A 19,906-nucleotide genomic window follows, 5' to 3' on the forward strand; every position below is an offset into this window, starting at 1 on the left:
CAGACTAAATTTTCTTTTATTTGCCTGTTTAATTTAATATTTTGATTCTGTGTGTCTTGACCCCGGTGTGTCAAAATTTTCTGTTTTTCTTCAGTTTCTACATCTCTTATGGAAATAATAAGAATAAAAAACGGAAAATCGGTTATTTCAGAAATTGGTTATTGTGAGTAGTTTTAACAGTCGGGTTAAACTGATATAACCAAAAATCGGTTGTTTCAGCAATGACCGCCATCCCTAATAGAAGGTACCCGGATTAAATGCCGTTATTATACATTTCAAAATATGTGCAGTGGTACCAATTGTATTAACGAACAGTCTTGCCGTGGCCACTGGAGTGGCGAGAGCTCAAAAACCAGTGTTAATGCTGTTTTCTTTCACGTTTGTGTGTGCTCTACTCGTAGGTCTCCTATAGGTAAATGGTTGCTCTTCCCTTACTTTATGTATTGCTCCATCAGGGAATTTCCATTATTGTTAATCAAAGTTGTACATACACTATGTAATCAAAAGTATCCGAACACCCCCCCAAAACATAAGTTTTTCATATTAGGTGCCATGCACAGCATGGTACTCCATATCAGTGACCTCAGTAGTCATTAGACACCGTGAGAGCAGAATGGGGCACTCTGTGGAATTCATGGACTTCAAACGTAGTCGAGTGATCGGGTGATCGGGTGTCACTTGTGTCATACGTCTGTACGCGAGATTTCCACACTCTCAGGTCCACTGTTTCTAATGTAATAGTGAAGTGGAGATGTGAAAGGACACACAACAGCACAAAACCGCACAGGCCGACCTCGTCTGATGACTGAGAGAGACCGCCCACAGTTGAAGAGGGTCATAATGTTGTGTAATAGGTAGACATCTATCCAGACCATCACACAGGAATTCCAAACTGTATCAGGATCCACTGCAAGTACTATGAAGGTGAGATGCGAGAAAACTTTGATTTCACGGTCGAGCAGCTGCTCGTAAGCCGCACATGACACTGGTAAATGCCAAATGAAGCTTCACTTGATGTAAGGAGCGTGAACATTGGATGATTGAGCTGTGGAAAAACGTTGTGTGGAGTGACAAATCATGGTACACAATATGGCAATCCAATGGCAGGGTGTGGTGTATGGCGAATGCCCAGTGAACGCCATCTGCCAGTGAGTGTAGTGCCAGCAGTTAAATTCGTAGGAGGTCGTATTGTGATGTGGTCATATTTCTCAGGAAGGGGGCTTGCACTCCTTGTTTTGTGTAGCACTATCATAGCACAGGCCTACATTGATGTTTCAAGCACCATCTCGCTTCCCACCGTTGGAGAGCAATTCGGGGATTGCGATTGGACCTTTCAACACAATCTAGCACCTGTTCATAACACAAGGCCAATGGTGGACTGGCCTGCACAGAGTCCTGACCTGAATCATATAGAACACCTTTGGGATGTTTTGGAACGCCGACTTCATGCCAGGCCTCACCGATCAACATTGATACCTCTCCTCATTGCAGCACCCCATAAAGAATGGGCTGCCATTCCCGAAGAAACCTTCCTGCACCTGATTGAACATATGCCTGCGAGAGTAGAAGCTGTCATCAAGGCTAATGGGTGGGCCAACACCATATTGAATTCCAGCATTACCGATGGAGGTGCCACAAACTTGCAAGTCATTTTCAGCCAGGTGTCTGGATACTTCAGATCATATAGTGTATTTGTAACACTAGGGAAGGAACAACTGCTCTAAATAACATGTTCCTAAAATAGCAAAACACCTTTCTAATTTATTTCATGACCATTATATGCAAGGATATACATGACATAATATACTATGAAAGACTCATCCATAAAGTAAGTTATAATGTGCCTAGTATATCTGTATATATGACTTGTTCCTATGTCAAAATCACCGTGTCACTAATGTATAATGCTCCCATTTTAAATATTTGAAAATGGCCTAATGCCGACATTGAGCAGTCATACATGAAAGAGAATGGCATATGAAGGCATCATGAAATCATTCAAAAAACACTAGGAAATATTGTGACAAGGTATAGCACAAAAGTCATCGAAGACCACACCTTTTACAAGGGGATCAAATTATATAAAAACATGTACCGTACTTAAAATTTTTCTAACTAAGCTGCATAGAAGTGACACAGAAAGGGTTTGTTACTAATAAGTGCTTTTTGAGTATTAGAGAATTCTTCTCAGAGGAGTAATTATCTCCATGGACCACATTATTTCAAAGTAATTGATGTGTTGAATTTCTGTTTTTGTTTCCACAAAGTTGTGAATTTAAACATATGTCCACAATCCAGAATAAATCTTGTCTTTGTCTATGAGAATAAATAAATGAATTAAATTCTCTGTTGACAGGTTTCTGCAAGCCATATTTATTTATTTTCCACTTTGGTTGTGTTGAAGTTATGAGATTATCACATGCGTCTTTCAGACGCTCCAAAGACGATCCTGATGATTCGACTATAATAAATTATCCAGAGCAGAGGTTTATTTACTTCAGCAATCCACGGTTCCTGGGTGAGTTTCTCCCTTGAATCATTTAATTTTGCTCACTGAATGTAATTAACTGTATTGATTTTAGAGGATATTCCTTTGTGTTTTCAGGACAGACAAACAGGCTTGATGCAGTTTGTTTAGCTAGCGTATCCAGCAGTGGAGTGGAACTCATTCATTTGGAAGCTGCTCTCACCTTTCAAACAGATTCGCTCGGCAGTTCTTCCAGTCTTACTACTACTACTTCACAAGACAGGTACATAGTGTTACATGAAATGCACTGAAATGACCTACTAGAAATCAATGTATTCTGCCCTGTCTTCCCAAAATAGTTTGCAGTCTGAAAAGATTGGAAAAAAATGAGTTGATTGGATAATCGTAACCAAATGCTCCCCTTTTCGGAGCTAAAGAAATAGAATGCAGTGTTTAAACCTGTATAGTAGTAGAGGCAATTGTGAATGTAGAAAATTGCTTAGAGAATGTAGGAAGACATTGGCAGAATCTAACACAAAATTAGTATACAAATTAATTGGGAAAAAGAGAATTTCAATATTTTTTTAGAGAGAGAGAGAGAGAGAGAATGACAAACAAGACTGCATTATCAAAATTTAGCGCAAATTATAGAAACACCAGAAAGACAGGCAAATTTAAGTATCTAGGAGGGGCTATCGGAGCAAGATTAAGACAGACTGATGTAGCAAGTCACTTAAAAAAGATGCTTATAATGAAAAATATCTATGAATGCGAAACTTCGTTATTACAAGACAGTAATGTGACCAGAATGCACAACTGCATCAGCAACACTAATTTTAGAATCAATAAAAATAGGTGAAGAAATAATGGAAAAGACAGAAAATCTGTGAGGCAGATCCTAGAAAACAGTACAGTAGTAGAATGTTTAATTTAAGGAGTCACGCCGAAGTATAAAATCGTTTAAAAAAAGTCGGACAGAGTGAGGAAGATAAGACCAATGTTCTACAGGTACATCCAAAGAATGATTCCTAGCAAACTGACAAAAAAAACTGAGTACAATTTTAAAAATTTAAAAGACCTGAAACGAACAGGTGTGAATTAGCAAGATACTGTAGACAGAACAAAATATAGAAACAAAATTAGGAGGTTGGAGGACAACATTTCCAAAAGGACAGGGAAGAAAATGGACAGTGACAGAAGAAAGAAAAAGGTGAACAGTTGAAGCAGTATTGGAGACAGTGTAAATATAATGCTTGATGCAGTGCTTAATGGGCCTGCGGGAAAAGGATGACGAGTAGAAGCAATTATAAAGTGACAGGAAAATAAGAGAGACGATCTGATAATTCACCACACAATTCAGATGCATGTTATGGATTACATACCTATTTCCATCAACCCCCCCACACCCACACCCCACAGGGGGCTTACCACTCTTTGGCGGGTTCGTGCTTGGCTACCAAGGGGCCCCAGCCTTTGCAGCATCTTTTCCCTTCTGTGCTGCATGTCTATCCTCTTGCTGTTGTTTTCCCCTCCCTTGGGGAAAAAGGCTGGTATGTTATTGGGAATGTTCCACATTATCTATTGTTGACATAAGAACAGTCTCACCACTGTTTTTCATTCCCTTTTCTTTCTTTGTTTCCCCTTCTCCTCTCGTTTGTCCACTTTGGCGTTTGAGGTTCCTCTTTTTCTTCCTCTTCCCTGTGCACTCCTGACGGCTGACCCATGCATCTGGCGCATAACGGGTGACTGGGTAATGCGTAATTCCCAGCCCTGGGTTGACAGGTAGGGTTCGCACATACCCCATGCGATTGTCTGAGCTGCTATCTTCTCAAATTGCCGATTGGTATCTCTGTCAGGTATTGAGGAGGTGTTACCCGAGTGTGAAAAAAAGCCTAAGGCGGATGTGCCCTCTTGTGAAAGGGGCCCCCAGTTTGGAGGAGCATGCCATCGCAGATGCTGGCAATCATTGGGGATTTTCTCACAATGAGCCAATCATATTCACAATCAACATCCACGAAACGTAAACAGAATGAGGCTAACAATTCAAAAATCCTTCCAACTGCACCATAGTTCCTTGTGGTTTCAATTGCTGAAGACGGACAGTCCTTCACGACGGTAAATCCATTTATTATTCAGAAAGATGTTGATGCTATTGCTGGACCTGTCAAATCTTGCCCTCGTTTACGAAATGGATCTTCGCTTTTGGAGAGTACTTCAGATTCGCTAGCACAACAACTAACTGCTTGCTGCATCGCTTCTCCGCAGCTGTCCTGTTCATGTCGCGCCCCAGAGAACTTTGAATTCTTCCTGTGGTGTAATTTATGCCAGGCTGCTCGACGGTCTGACTGAGGCCGAAATACAGTCTTACCTCTCTGATCAGTGTATCATTGTCGTCCATTGTATAATGAAAAAGATAGATTCCTCCTTAGTGCCCACATGCACTCTCTTTCTCAATTTTGATAGAGTGGTGCTTCCGTCCAAGATCAAAGCAGGCTATAAAATTATCACAGTCCTGCTGTACATTGAGAACCAGATGCGCTACTACCGGTGTCATTGTTTCAACTGCACTAGAACCTCTTGTCGACACCCAGCCAAATGTGTAACCTGTGCATGAGGGTGATTGTTCGCCTCCTCCTCCCCACTGGATCAACTGCAATGGTGGCCATGCCCCCTCCCCTCGGGATTGTCTCGTGTATCTTGTTGAGCAGGCTGTCCAGGAGATATGGGTAAAGGAAAAAGTTGCTCACAAATTATTGGCTAGTTGCAAACCCTGCGTTCTCCTGTCTGGCACTTACAGTTCTGTTTTTGCTACATGAAGGTCATGGCCACACAGACGTGCGACCTCAAATTCAGCTCTGACGTTGAGAAATTGCCCAGTGTCAAGTTAATGTCGCCATCGCCCCATCCAGCTGTGCAACAAACAATCAAACTCTTGCGTCAAGGGTGAAGCCATCAGCTTCACAATCGATAGGCCAGAAAGGACAGGAGGAGTACTCCCGTAAAGACTCCCTACGTCCCTCAAGCCAACCAACACACGGGTCTTCCTGTAGCCGGAAAGGCTTGAAGAAGTCCACCAAAGGTCTTTTCCTTCGCTGACTCAAAGATGCTCTTTGACAGTGTTGCCACATGATGCCTTAGCCCAGCCAGCCTCCGTGTCGTCGCTGCACATCACCAACCGTTTTTCTGCATTGGACTCCACAGACATATAGCACGGGCAAGCCAATGCTGCTGTGGCGCTCATGGGACAGGGTCCTCGTGCTTCTATGCCCTGTAGCAGCTGGTCTTCACAGGCTGTCACTCGGCAGCTGCCGAGGTGACACCCCTTTCATTTCTTCCTCATCATGACTGTCCTCCGACGGAATGTTCACGGCCTTCGGTCCCACAAAGAGGTTTTACGGCTACTTTTAGCCTCACAGCATCCCCTTATACTCTGCGTACAGGAAATAAAATTATGTCCTCAAGACCTCTTTGAGCTTCCGCGTGTCATTCTGCTCATATGGGATGGCGTTCATACTCAACTCATCTCCCTCACTTCCCATCTTCAAGCTGTTGCAGTCCACCCTTTCCTTCAACTGACTTTTTCCCTCTGTACCATTTATGTCCCTCCATCATTCAGTGTCAACAGGACAGAATTCCTTCACCTTATTTGACACCTACCTCCTCTGTTTTTCTCTACTTGGTGACTTTAATGTGCATCATCCCCTTTGGGGTTATCCCAGGACCTGTCAGAGGTGCCCTCTTCACTGACCTCCTTAATCAACTTAACCCCTTCTACCTTAACACTGGAGCACCCACTTTCCTTTCTGATTCCCTGCACACCTATTCCCATTTGGACCTAACCTTCTACACTGCCCAGCTTGCCCACTGTCTTTAGTGATCCATTTTGTTCTGACCCCTACTCAGATACCCACCTGCGTGCACACCAAAATGGCTACTAAGGCTGACTGGTGGCTTTACTCCTCCTTGGTGACCTTCAAAGAACAAGGTTTCCCCAGTTGTGATGACAAGGTGGAATATCTCCGCAAACGTTATCCTTACTGCTGCAGAACGTTCCATTCCTCGTACTTCCTCTTTACCACGCCGTGTCCAGTCCCTTGGGGGACTGAGGCATATCGCAACACAATTCACGCGCACATGCTCTCCACATTTTTAACCACCATCCTACAATGGCAAACTACATTCGTTATAAACAGAGGCAAGCAAAGTATCGTTGCATTCTTCAGGATTGCTAGAAAGCTAGCTGGATTTCATTCACTAGTTCTTTTAACAGTTCCACCACTTCTCAGTAGTGTGGGCCAACTTCCGACGGCTCTCTGGGACAAAGATCCATTTCCCAATTTCCAGCCTGACAGCAGCAGATGATGTCATTGTGGATTCTATTGTTATCTCCAACACCTTGGGCTGCCATTTTGCGGATATTTCGAGCTGCTCCCACTATCACCCTGGTTTCCTTCATCGGAAACAAGTGGAGGAGGCTCAGGCAATACTCTTCTCCGAATCGTGAGTGCTACAATGCCACCTTTACTACGAGAGAGCTACATCATGCTCTCGGTTCATCCCGATCCTCCACCCCAGGGCTGGACACTGTCCACATTCAAATGTTGCAGTATCTGACTCTTGCGAGCAAGCACTTTCTGCTTAATACATACAACTGCATCTGGGCAGAGGGCGCATTTCCTGGACGTTGCCGTGGAGCCACCATTGTACCCATAAGCCTAGTAAGGACACAAACCTACCTTCTAGGTACTGCCCCCATCTCTCTCACCAGCTGCGTTTGCAAGGTGATAGAACATGTGATTCATGCCCAGCTGGTATGGTGATTCGCGTCTCGCAATTTACTAACGGCTGCACAATGTGGATTTCTAGCACGTCATTCTGCAGTTGACCAGCTTGTTACTTTGTCAACACATGTCATGAATGGTTTTCTGCGGAAATCCCAGACTGTGGCTGTGTTTTTTAATTTGGAGAAGGCTATGACACTTTCTGGAGAGCTGGTATCCTCCGTACATTTTTTGCATGGGGCTTCCGTACCAGCCTGACCTGTTTTCTTCAGGAATTTTTAAAGGACCAAGTTTTGAAGATGCATGTGAGTTTTGCTTTGTCAGACACCTTTATCCAGGAAACCGGAGTGCCTCAGGATGCCGTCCTGGGAGTCATCCTCTTTGTTATCGCCATTAACCCTATGATGCCGTCTCCCACCCGGCATCTCTGGCTACATTTTTGTTGACGATTTTGCCATCTATTGCATTTCTTCACCGACCTGTCTGACTGAGTGGGGTCTTCAGCAATGTCTTGATCGTCTTTAGTCCTGGAGCATCGAAAGTTCCTTTCATTTTTTGACTGACAAAACAGTCTGTATGATTACCTGGTGGCACAATTGGTTTCTCTCATCATCTGTACATCTTGGGCCTGTTGCTCTTCCAGTGGTTGAACTAAAAGATTCCTGGGGCTCATGCTTGATAGGATATACACTTTGTCCTCCTTTGTTTCTTACATGGCAGCTTGCTGTACACTCAGTGTTCTACGTGTCCTCAATGGTGCTTGCTGGGATGCAAATCGATCCACCCTCCTCCATTTGTACCCGTCTCTTGTCCATTTAAAACTCAACTATGGTTGCTGTGTTTGTGTGTCTGCACATCCATCCCTCTTACACTGTCTCAACACTATCCACCATTGTGGCATCCGTTTGGCTACTGGTGCCTTTTACACTAGCCTGGTTGAGAGTTTGTGTGCTGAAACTGCTGAACGACCACTGTCCTACCGCCGTGACTTTCTCCTCAACAGGTATGCATGCCATTTGTCTACCATGCATGACCACCCATCCTATGCCTTCTTTTTTGACAATTCCTTTGATTACCAGTATGGATTGCATCCCTCTTCTCTGTTACCTCCTGGAGTCTGCTTTCGGCACTTGCTTTGGCAGCTTAACTTCACACTACCTGCGGCATTACCTGTGGGGTGTGAACCCTTCACCATCTTGGTTTCATGAAACAGCCCATGTTATCCTTGGCCTTCATTCGCTTCCTAAGACACTACTCCAGCCTTGCTCTAACACCTTCAATTTCATGTCCTTCACATGGAACTTTGCGATAGTATCTTTGTGTACACTCATGGCTCTGGGACTGACCGTGGTTTCTGGTGTCGTTGGCGCCCATGTCTTTTGATATTGGCTTCTGGCACCCCGCTCACTATTTACAGTCGAGCTCTTCGCCCTGTATCAGGCCACAGAGCACATCCAGCGACACAGACTTTTCAGTTGTGTCCTCTGCTCAGACTCTCTCAGCATCATTCAAAGTCTATGTTCGCTGTACACTGCCCGTCCCTTAGTGTGATGGGTCCAGGAAAACTGTCACGTACTCACTCTTGTGATGTTTATGAGGGTTCCTAGTTATGTCGGTCTACCAGGAAACAAGGCTGCTGATGCAACTGCCAAGGCTGCAGTCCTTGTACCTCAGCCCACTAGTTCCTCTATTCCCTCCAATGATCTCTGCGTTCCTGTCTGTCAGGAGGTGGTATCCCTTTGGCATCGCCATTGATCCTCCCTTCATGAAAATAAGCTCCAGATAGCCTCTCCCAGTTTTACACTAATTTAGGAGGGTGTCCTGCATAGTAATGCCTCCGAATTTTTATGTGAAAATTTGTAGAACTTTTTAAAGAAAACAAATGTTATAACACACTACATCTTTATTCTTTATGTCCACATATTTATTTCTCGGTGTAGTCACCTTGTGATTAGCACATTTCTTACAACGCGGGACCAGTTTGTTGATACTATCATTGTAGAATTTTTGACTTTGTTCACACAGTGACAACATCATCTCTGCTTGGACCCCATCATTGCTATGAAAGTGAAGTCCTCTAAGGTGTTCTTTAAATTTTAGAACAGATGGAAATTGGATGGGACCAAGTCCAGACTGTATGGAGGATGATAAAGGACAGTGAAACCAAGACAACTTATTGTTGCAGATGCTGCACTGCTTGTGTGTAGTCTGGCATTGCTATGCTGAACAACAAGGTGCTCCATGTGTTGATGGACTTTTCGAATTCAAAACTCAAATACAGCTTTCATGCTCCGACATAGTTAAGTTACACGTCACCATGTTACACACTACAATTCGGAGTCCTCTAGCAACAGAGGTCTGAAAATGTGTGGACACGAATAATAAAGATGTAAAATGTTAAATGTTATTTGAAAAGCTTTAATAGTTATCGGTTAAAAAATTTGGAGGCATTACTTTTCAGAATTTCCTCACACATGCAGATTTCCTCAGCTTACCATAGCTGTTCTTGGTTTTTTCTCCAAGTTAAATATTTCTTTTTTTCAGTAATAGGGATTTTCTGATTATAAATGCTATTTTAGCCTCCTTTATGCTAGTAAATAAAAATACATTAAACTTAATACACCGTTATTCATGCATGGACTATTCCTGCATCTAAAAAAAGCACATAAGTTACGCACATGGGGATCAGCAGCACGGATTGCCAGCCAATAGGGCTGTTGCACACCTGAAGTCAGACCAGCAGTGTAGACGACTGCGTCAAGCTGAGCCTGAGCATTCAGACATTGGCTGTGAACTGTGCTGCTACCACCCATCCAGTAGACATCATCACAAATACATGTTTGAAAATATCTCGATTAACCATGTTTTTCAATTATTTGTGCATCTTCTCTCCCCCATTACCCTGGATAATCAAAATGCTGCCAGTGCTTTTAATATTCAAAATTCACCTTCTTCTGAAGGGAAAGTGTATTTCAGCATGTAATTTGAAATATATAATGTTTACTGAAAATATGCTATTATTTACAGATAGTATTCAGAATCCTATCTGTAGTCACGTAGTTTGTGAAAATCACACGAGGTGGTGGTGTGATATTGATCTTCAGAGTTAATTACAGTTACAAAACTTTTTACTATTTTGTAATTTAAAAACTACCTTTTTTTAATTGAGGGCATGTTTTCACCTGCTCTCTCGTCTTACTTTCCTCTTTATAACTACTTTAATGTTTTTTCTGTAATTAGTTGGATTCAGTTGTTATTGAATTTTGTCTTATTTAATATCAATACTGGTCACTCAGTTCATCCATGGCAGCTGCCCTCTCCATGTTTACCGCCAACAACTGGAGTGCCTGGGTTTTCTCGATAATGCGACATAGCCTGCATTTACCTGCCCCCTCTTCTGCAGTTATGGTATTTCTCATACTGAGTGTTCGCCAGTTTCTGAGACTCAGAGGTGCTGCCATCAATTGACAATGCTGCAATGCTCGAATGGCCTCTCTGAGCTCAGCTGAGCAAGGCCAGCGCACCTTTATAGCTGTCAAAACGCACACTAGCAGAGCCGCCTGTTTCTCACATCACAACAAATGTGCTTGCATAGCTGCATGTCTTCCGGGTGTGTTCCCCATCCCCCACAGCATTCAGATATTTGTGCGCTGTCAACTTGTCAGCATGGAGGCAACTGTGGCTCCCTCAATCTCTTGTGTCAGTTCTCAACATTTCTTATAAATATCTTTTTCTATGTCCTAAAGTTCGCATAATGTAGGAAGGCGGCCCAATTTTCAGCCATTCTGTGCACCCCCCTTCACTAGCCACTGGCAGCCAGTAATATTCCTTTTCTTTCCGAGCCGCTAGCAGCGAGTTACAGCTAGAAAGCGAGAATCTCGCTCCTGTATGCTGCACTGTTGCAGTACTTCGCGGTAACCAAATTATTCATTCAACTGTTTCTTTGTGTTTTATTTTTATTTATTTATTTTTTTCTTGCAGCTATATAGCAGTGATTGTGTATCTGTAAATGTCTAAGAGCGATTTAAAATATATATATATATCAGGTGATGGCAATAAAGGTGAAGTGCTTCACAAGCAGGTGAGGGGAATTATTTGCTGCATTTATAACTTTTTCAAATGTCAATTTGAAAGTAGGCCTACTGTTGCTGACATTTGAAGACACAAGAACGGACTCCAGAACCATGTGGTGTTCGCAAGAGAACTGTAAAGAGAATTGTAAACAAAAGTGCCAGAGCTGTAGGAACTGTAGAAAAAGTTGGTTTTGTGTCACCTGGGAAGCATCAAAATTGCAAGGAACCTGTAACACAAATGGATGGTTTTAACAGTGATGTTTTAAAGTGCTCCATGTGAAAGATCAATGTCCAACATCACAAAAACGTTTTACAGTTATGCAGGAGAAAATGGGCTTCAAGAGTAAGTGCTTCGTCAATGTAAAGAATTTTAAAAGACATTGGTTCCAGATATGTTGAGGTGAGAGTTTTTAGTTCAAAGAAGTGATACAGGTGCAGCATGAACTGTATGCCATATAAAGATAAATGATATAAGAGGAGGAGGTAGTTCAACAATGTATTACCTCGATGAAACGTGGGTCAAAGGAATAGGTTCTGGGATAATTATTCTGCCTGCTGACTCTTCTTCTGGTTTTGTTTCAGAGAATAAACTTGTGTTTATGTCTAAGAAAAACAGCAGTAACTTCCTTTCAGAAATGAATGCTAGCAGTTTAGTGATGTGATTCACAATTCTTGTCATACCTTGCTTCAAAGGGGGTCATTGACAGTTATAATTCATCAGTTACAGAGTAAACACCAAGCCCAAACACCAGCAAAGCAGAAATCTTTCCCTGGCTTAAAAATAACAATTTAAGGACATATAAACCAGACTCGTACCAATCTCCTGCAGCTATCTAATTTATAATGATGTAACTAAAATAGAAAGAAACTTCCACATGGGAAAAATATATTGAAAACAAAGATTCCAAGACTTACCAAGTCGGAAAGCGCCGGTAGATAGGCACAATAAATAAAACACACACACACACAGAATTTCGAGCTTTCACAACCTGCGGCTGCTTCGTCAGGAAAGAGGGAAGGAAAAGGAAAGATGAAAGGATGTGGGTTTTAAGGGAGAGAGTAAGGAGTCATTCCAATCCCGGGAGCGGAAAGACTTACCTTAGGGGGGAAAAAGGATAGGTATATACTCGCTCGCGCGCGCCCACACACCCACACACACACACACACCCACACACACACACCCACACACACACACACACACACACACACACACACACACACACACACACACTATTGGGTGGTGGGACAGTGAGTTACCTTAGGTTTACGCAAAGGAGGTAACAGGAGTGAGGATGTGCTGTAAGGAAAGCTCCCGTCTGCACAGCTCAGAAAAGCTGGTGCTGGTGGGGAGGATCCAGATTGCATGGGTTGTGAAGCAGCCACTGGAATCTAGCAGAGCTGGTATATAACGGCTGCTTTCAAAGGTGGCCCAACTTCTGATGGGGTAGGATAAGCCAGTGGTGGACTGGAGGTGGTGGTGCTGAGTGGGTAGACAGGGCACGTCTTGCATCTGGGCCTCCCACACGGGTATGATCCCTATGGCAGGGGATTGGGGGTGGGAGTGCCATAGGGATGGACTAGGAGGTTATGGAGGTTGGATGGATGTCAGAACACAGCTTTGGGAGGATATGAAAGTATCTTGAGTAGGATGTCCCTCATTTCAGGGTATGACGACATATAATCAGAGTCCTAACGAAAGACGTGGTTTAGTCATTCCAGTCCCGGGTGGTATAGGGTTGCACTTCTTTGTGGTTGGTTCTTGGGATATATGTGAGGATCATGTGTGTGTGGAGATATGGCATAGGAGATCCACCTGTCTGTGAAGGCTTTGTGAGGCCTTCAGCATACTGGGATTGATTTGGGTAAAGGATTAGGCTATGTGGAAGAAAAAAAAATGACGTTCAAAATAACAGAAAACATCCCACCTGTAGCATTTGCAGAGTCTGTGCAGTATGCTGAAAAGCTTCAGAAAGAATAATTTGACAGGTAAGCAATGATGGATGTAAACCTAGAACCGTAAATTCACAACCAGATTGTTTCGAAACAGACTCAAATAGAAGTGACGATGGTATTACAATGTAGACTTTGGAAAAAAGTAATATTATTTCTTGGTTTTAAAGACTCGTGATGAAAAAAAAATGTTTGTTAACATATCAGTTGCATATGCAATTATGAGAACTTCGTAGCCTTTTTGATTAGGACTTCATGTCCTTTGAATTATGCAGACTATAATGTTCAACATATTGCCCAAGGAGAAGCCTCTCCCATCATGTTCTATGCTCTAATAACATACGATAATTCAGCTAGATTAATTAGTCCTAAGTTCGATATTTCCACTTGTAAACCCCTATGATTTTCAAGGCACAAACTAGATTAGGTCCTAAAATGACAGTAACTGTTACTTATTGAGATATCTGTAGTTTTTGATGTTATCGTTCAGCATTCCCTGGAGTTAATCACAGATGATTATTAATTGTTTGCTTGTTCAATGGGGTCACTCACTGTAATGTTGAACAAGTCAGTTTGCACTCATAATATCAGTTAACAGTGAAAAATATAACAACTTGTTGACCATTTTTATGATAATGTTTCGCATTAGGCTTTTCTACCACCCTCCTCTCTCTCTCTCTCTCTCTCTCTCTCTCTCTCTCTCTCTCTCTCTCTTTCCCCCCAGTAATTACAGTCGCACACATCCACACACACCTTGCACATTTAATTCTGTTCAGTAGAAGCAGTTGTCAAGCAAATATAATGATTTCAGTTTGTGCGTGAAGTTAATTTTGTTGTGTAATAATTTTTTACTTATAATGCAGTTCAAATCTCAATAAATGACAATTATTGCAAGCACTTTCAGTGATATGGTCACTATACAATTGTCATTTTGAGATAAATTGTTCTTGACATCTTCACAAAGCTACGTCAACTCTTCTCGCCTCTCGGTGTCACGTGGAGTAATTCTGTGGAGCAATGGATGCAATGTGGTCAAAACGTGAATTAATATTTCTCTCATGATGATTTATCGAAATTGGTTTTAATATTTACTATTCCTCTTGTAGATTTGAACATATAATAAGATGTACCATAGGCAAACGAGCCTAACTGTTGTCCACAGCCACATAGTTCAGCAATGTGGACTTTTCTCGCTCTCTGCTGTTGTGTGTGCGCTGCTCTCATACCCCCCTCCCCACACTTCCTTTCCACTCTACCTCTATGAAGTATACTGTCCATTTTAAGATTTCTTCCATTATCTGGGTATTTAATACACTCTGGCCTTGGAAATTACAATATCACCCTCGACACTTCCTAGTGACCCTTCTGTCTAGTCACAAAAATAAGTGCTCTTTTAACACTGACAACTTGCAGTGCAGTCTAGGTTATTTTGTTGTAAGTATAATAGAAAGAAACTACCACATGGGAAAAATATGTTAAAAAAGCGTGTGTCTACCAGCACTTTCTCGTTTGGTAAGTCATAGCATCTTTTTTAATTTATTTTGTTGTAAAATACACTAGGAGAAACTAAAGAGCTGTAGTATCAAAAAGGTTTCAGCCACCGTCCTTCAGAGGTACCAGGTACAGTATACACATATCAAGTTGCTCTCAAAGGTGATTTCGTCTGATACCTTGGTACAATTTTCAGTCTTGTATATGTACTTCTGATCACTCATTGCTTGATATTTGACTACTACTTCACAACATACAGATTATATACTTATAATGTCATTTATTATTACAAATATCTCTCTCCTAAAAAGAAAAATAGTAATGAAAACCATGAATATAACAGTGAGATGATAAAAATGCTACAAAGACTTGAAAGGCTTAAATGAGTACAGAAACTCGGATACATCAATATGCAGCCATTCAACAGTCTGCCATATACTGTTGTGTGTTTTGTAAGTAGTGTAGTGGAGTTTGACTGAGTTTGGGCAATTATTGGTCATGAAGCTACTACTTCTCCACTGAAAAGTAACTTAACAAAAGAACTCTTAAAATTTGTTCCAAATTATACTGCATTTGTCAGCACTGTAATAATAATATTTGCTAAGAAGTCATTTTGTTGTGTTACATTTAAATAAAATGTATGTCCATGACTTTTGCTTGTAACAGTGTCCACTCTGCAGGATTAATTGAAGGTAATGTTTTACAGTTTACAACTATAATGTTTCTGGTCTATGGTGGTGGGGTACTAGTATGAATAAAACATACTACTGATGTAGAATGCATCATTTCTTTTCCTCTGATTTCAGAGCAAGTGGGGGAACAAATGATGCTGCTGGGTCAGACTTCAGCTTCACATCCTCCATAGAACAGTCACTAGAGAATATTGTTGATGCAGGAGAAGAAAGTGATTCCAGTGAGCAACGGAACAAAACTGTGCGCTTCAAGAGTCATCCCCAGACTATGCTCTAAATTATGATACATTATTTAATCTCATTGGTTCCATGTTCTGAACTATCACTTCATGATGCTCAGCTTTGCTAAAAATCAGCTTGTTCTACATTCAGTGCAGGAGAGTTACATGTATATATTCCCACAAAGTGGGAGTGAGTTACCAAAAGACTAGAACTGTCCTGCAGCTATACTCACAGATACGCCTTTTAGAAATCAGAACGTGATGTTATTTTTAGCGATAACTGACGATGATTCTTGATATCAGTGAGTAGATGGAATGAGGGTGGTAAAACTGAAATCTGTATAGTGTCAGTGTTTGCTAAATAATTTAATGATGACTGTTCAATTGTTTATCTATGATATTAATGTTAAGTATAAAAAATTATTCTGATTTATGTGTAAGACACATTTGGACATAATTTTATCGCATGCAGCACACACGCACATTGTTAATGGTTCCCCTTGTGATTTTATAACTCAAAAAACTTTTGGTTCATTTATTTGTTGTAATTAAGGAGCTATATATCAGGGTAGAGTTGCCTTCAGGAGGATTTTTTTCTACAAGCAAAAATGTTCCCTTATTGTCATTTATAATGACCTCATTCAAATCTGAACTAACAAATGCTTGCCAAGGCGTGAAGAACCCAACTTGTCTGCACATCATTATGATACATTTGAACTGATTTGTGCCTTTCAGCCAGTATTCTATGGAGGAATTTTATTATTCTGTGCTATGCGTATGTGAATAGTTCCATGAGAAATAAGTGTTCTAATTTATTGTGTCATGCATTGTGATATAAAATCAAACTAAGCTTTACATGTTTATGTCACTAGACTGTAGTCCTCCTTTTATTTAACAAAAGTTTAGCCTTGACTCATTTTGAAATCAGTTTTAAAATTGTATGTAATTTTGTAAATAAATGTGACGCTTAACATCTACAGTTTCTTTCCCTACACCTGTTATGTAAAGAAATATTAAAATGTGAATTTGTTGCCACACACATTCTGTTGGAATTTTATTTCTGAGAATGGAATACACCATCCTTAATGTATCCGCCTGAGCAGCCAGAGAAAGTGCTCTTAAGTGTATGCAATGTGTGCTTGTTTGTGTGAATGTGGGCGTGTTTTTCTTTTCTGGTGAAAGCCTTTGCAGAAAGCTTAATCTTAAACAGTCTTTTCCTTGTGACCATCTGGACCTCACTGTGCCATCTTTATGGTGAGCAGAAGTCTATCCTTTCCAGCCTGTACTTTCCCGTTTAATAGTTCAGAGTTCACATAATACAATACAGTCATAGGCACAAATGGTGATGGGAAGTGACCATGTTGTAACACATTCTTAAGCAAAATCGATATTACTGTGTGTTTTAATTACGTCTGATTGTGGAAATGTTCCAGAACTCTGAATCTTCCACCACGTATGTTTAATATGATAATGGCATTGCATAGCTATTCTCCAAATGTGTAATGTGTACAGTTTGAGATGTATTTCGTATTAATGAAGTAAATATTTGTTTAGGCCATTAGCAGACACGTGCCATTTATCTATGTTGCAACATTAATTCTGAGAGCCCCATTGAAAAGAGTCAAAGAGGTAATCGGTATGAGATGACCACGGATATTTAACTTTGCATCAACTGCGCGAAAGTAATTTGCTCCTAAAATAGCGTAAAACCTCTCTAATTCATTTTATGAGCATAACTTGCAGTCATAGATGCAAGGACATAAGTGACACAATTTACTACTAAAGAAACAGCTATAAAATACTTGAAATTGAACAATCCTACATGAAATAAAAGAATGGCAGCTGAATGCATCATGAAATCATTCAAAAAACTTTTCATTATGTGTGGAGGTAGTTGGTATATAAACTTGCACTACTGTGTAGGTGTGAGCTTCATGTACATCTTACCTACAATAACAAGTTCACTACCCACATTCCAGTTTTATTATTACATTCCTATTTTATTATTCAATGTTAGACCTTATCCTGTATTATAACATCTACTTCATTTTGTATTTAAAATCCAGTGCTTACCTGCTCAGAAAACCTGTTCTTCCTACCGTCGTACTTCACTAATTTCCACTGTATTTAACTTCAACTTATCTGTTTCTCTTCTTAAACGATCTAATCTCCCTATCTGATTGAGGTATCTTAACTTTCAGTTCTCCAACACACAGGATGCCAGTTTTGTTGTTCCTGATTACTATATCCTCCTGAGAAGTCCCTGCCCAGAGAACCAAGTGGGGAACTATCTTACTTCCGGAATATTTTACCTGAAAGGATACCATCATCATCAAACCACACATGAGAACTGCATGCCCTTAGGAAAAAATAAAAGCTGTACTTTCCCCCTTGCTTTCAGCTGTTAGCACTGCCAGCTCAGCAAGGCCATGTTGGCTAACATTACAAGGTCAAATCAGTCGGTCATCCAGACTGTAGCCCCTGCAACTATTGAAAAAGCTATTCCCCTATCGAGGAACCGCAGATTTGTCTAGTCTCTCCTCAGATAATCCTCCATTGTTGTTGCACCTATTGTATGGCTACCTGTATTGTAGAGGCTTTCAAGCCAGCCCACCTCGACAGAGTCCATGGTTCATATGGAGAATGGGAAAAAACACTTTTAGTTTTATATAATTAATACCACTGTTAACAAACTGTATGTTGTGGCATCTGCTATTTCTGGGTTCATAATGTTTTGATGTTATTTATACCTTTGATGGTATTGTTTGCAAGATAACATTTATGTTATTTTCATATTATCATCTTTTTCCCCTTTTCCCAAGTTGAATCTGAAAATGATCTACTGAGCAGATTGAAACCGATAATCAGTAACATGAAATACTGATTCAGATGGTTTTTTATTCATTTTTATAATTGACTCATTTACAAGCTTTTATCATCAGTGAATGTGCACATCTTCAGGAATACGTTATTACTTTAGTTTAGTGGGTAAAACTTACACTCTTAACTGTTGGTTCACATAATCTATTACATGCTATAAGGAAACAGTGCCTTTGAGAACTACCAAAACACTGCTTTAAATGTGTAGCCCTGCCACACGTAAGATAGTAAAAACAAGCAAGTAGGTTAATGAAACTTCCTGGCAGATTGAAACTGTGTGCCAGACCGAGACTCAAACTCGAGACCTTTGTATTTCATGGGCAATTGCTCTACCATCAGAGCAGTTACCCACAAAAGACAAAGGTCCCAAGTGTGAGTCTGTCTGTCACAGTTTTAATCTGCCGGGAAGTTTCATATCAGTGCTCACTCCGCTGCAGAGTGAAAACCTCATTCTGGAAGTAGGTTAATGCTTGTGACTGGTACAAACAACCATGGCAGCAATCTTTAGATATTTTCTCTAATTTAGAATTCTTTTGATGTTTGAAAAAATAAAGGATGATGTCCAGTCCCATAATTACCACTTATCCCATTAAAAGTAATGGTTATATAAATAAGGCAGCTAATAAGGAGTGGGGACGTTAACATTTTGATTATGAGACAGAACAATCAACCTCATAAAGACACTCATATTAACAGAATATTGATAAATTTAGCTTTTTCTCTGTTCTAGGTCAGGATTAGGAGGGCAGCACTTGACTAATGTGTCATCTGAGTATTACACTATGTGAAAATTGTTGGCTTGTAGATAAATGTGTTGAATTTAGTAGGTATGTTATGTCATTATCCATACACTTACACAACAGAGCATTAAATCTAGTCTCACAGTATGTATGAGACTAAATTGTTAATGCTGGAATACCACTTGCTAGAGTCAGTGGTCCCAGCTCAAAAAATTCATTTTGGGAGTACACCATTTGCCCATATTGCATTCACATTTCAGCTAGTCACTAGTTTTGAATGTAATTATTTATTTTCACACAATTACCTGTGTCATTCTCATGTGATTAATGAAATAATTTCAAATTTATCCACTTTTTTTTTCCTCTAACAGATGATTTGGTGCACAGTAGCTTGTAGCATGAAAGGGCACAATGTCCAAATGTGAACTGTTGAGGACACCTCAAAATGTTTAAATATTGTGCTATGCAAATGAACAAATACATTCGAAACTAGTCAGAAACCAGAAGCTACCGCCATGTGCCTGGCCACAAAACATCCATCAATGAGTGTGGCAGTCAATGTGTTAAATGGTTTCTGGTCCTTTTTCCAACATAGTATTGGAATTCCACAT

The 19,906-nt window shown here is 40.7% G+C and overlaps 1 protein-coding gene across 1 annotated transcript in view; it reads left to right on the forward strand.

The window, feature by feature from the left end:
- The window catches only part of LOC126284006 (citron rho-interacting kinase), a 200,319-nt gene extending 183,667 nt beyond the window's left edge, over nucleotides 1–16,652 (forward strand). The window contains exons 32-34 of the mRNA XM_049982548.1: nucleotides 2,357–2,518; nucleotides 2,606–2,750; nucleotides 15,569–16,652. Of these exons, the coding sequence (XP_049838505.1) occupies nucleotides 2,357–2,518; nucleotides 2,606–2,750; nucleotides 15,569–15,731 (470 nt within the window). The 3' untranslated portion in view covers nucleotides 15,732–16,652. The remainder of the gene's footprint in view (nucleotides 1–2,356; nucleotides 2,519–2,605; nucleotides 2,751–15,568) is intronic.
- The last annotated feature ends 3,254 nt before the right edge of the window (nucleotides 16,653–19,906 follow it).

This window comes from Schistocerca gregaria, chromosome 8 (genome assembly GCF_023897955.1).
Source record: "Schistocerca gregaria isolate iqSchGreg1 chromosome 8, iqSchGreg1.2, whole genome shotgun sequence".
NCBI classification, from domain to species: domain Eukaryota; kingdom Metazoa; phylum Arthropoda; class Insecta; order Orthoptera; family Acrididae; genus Schistocerca; species Schistocerca gregaria.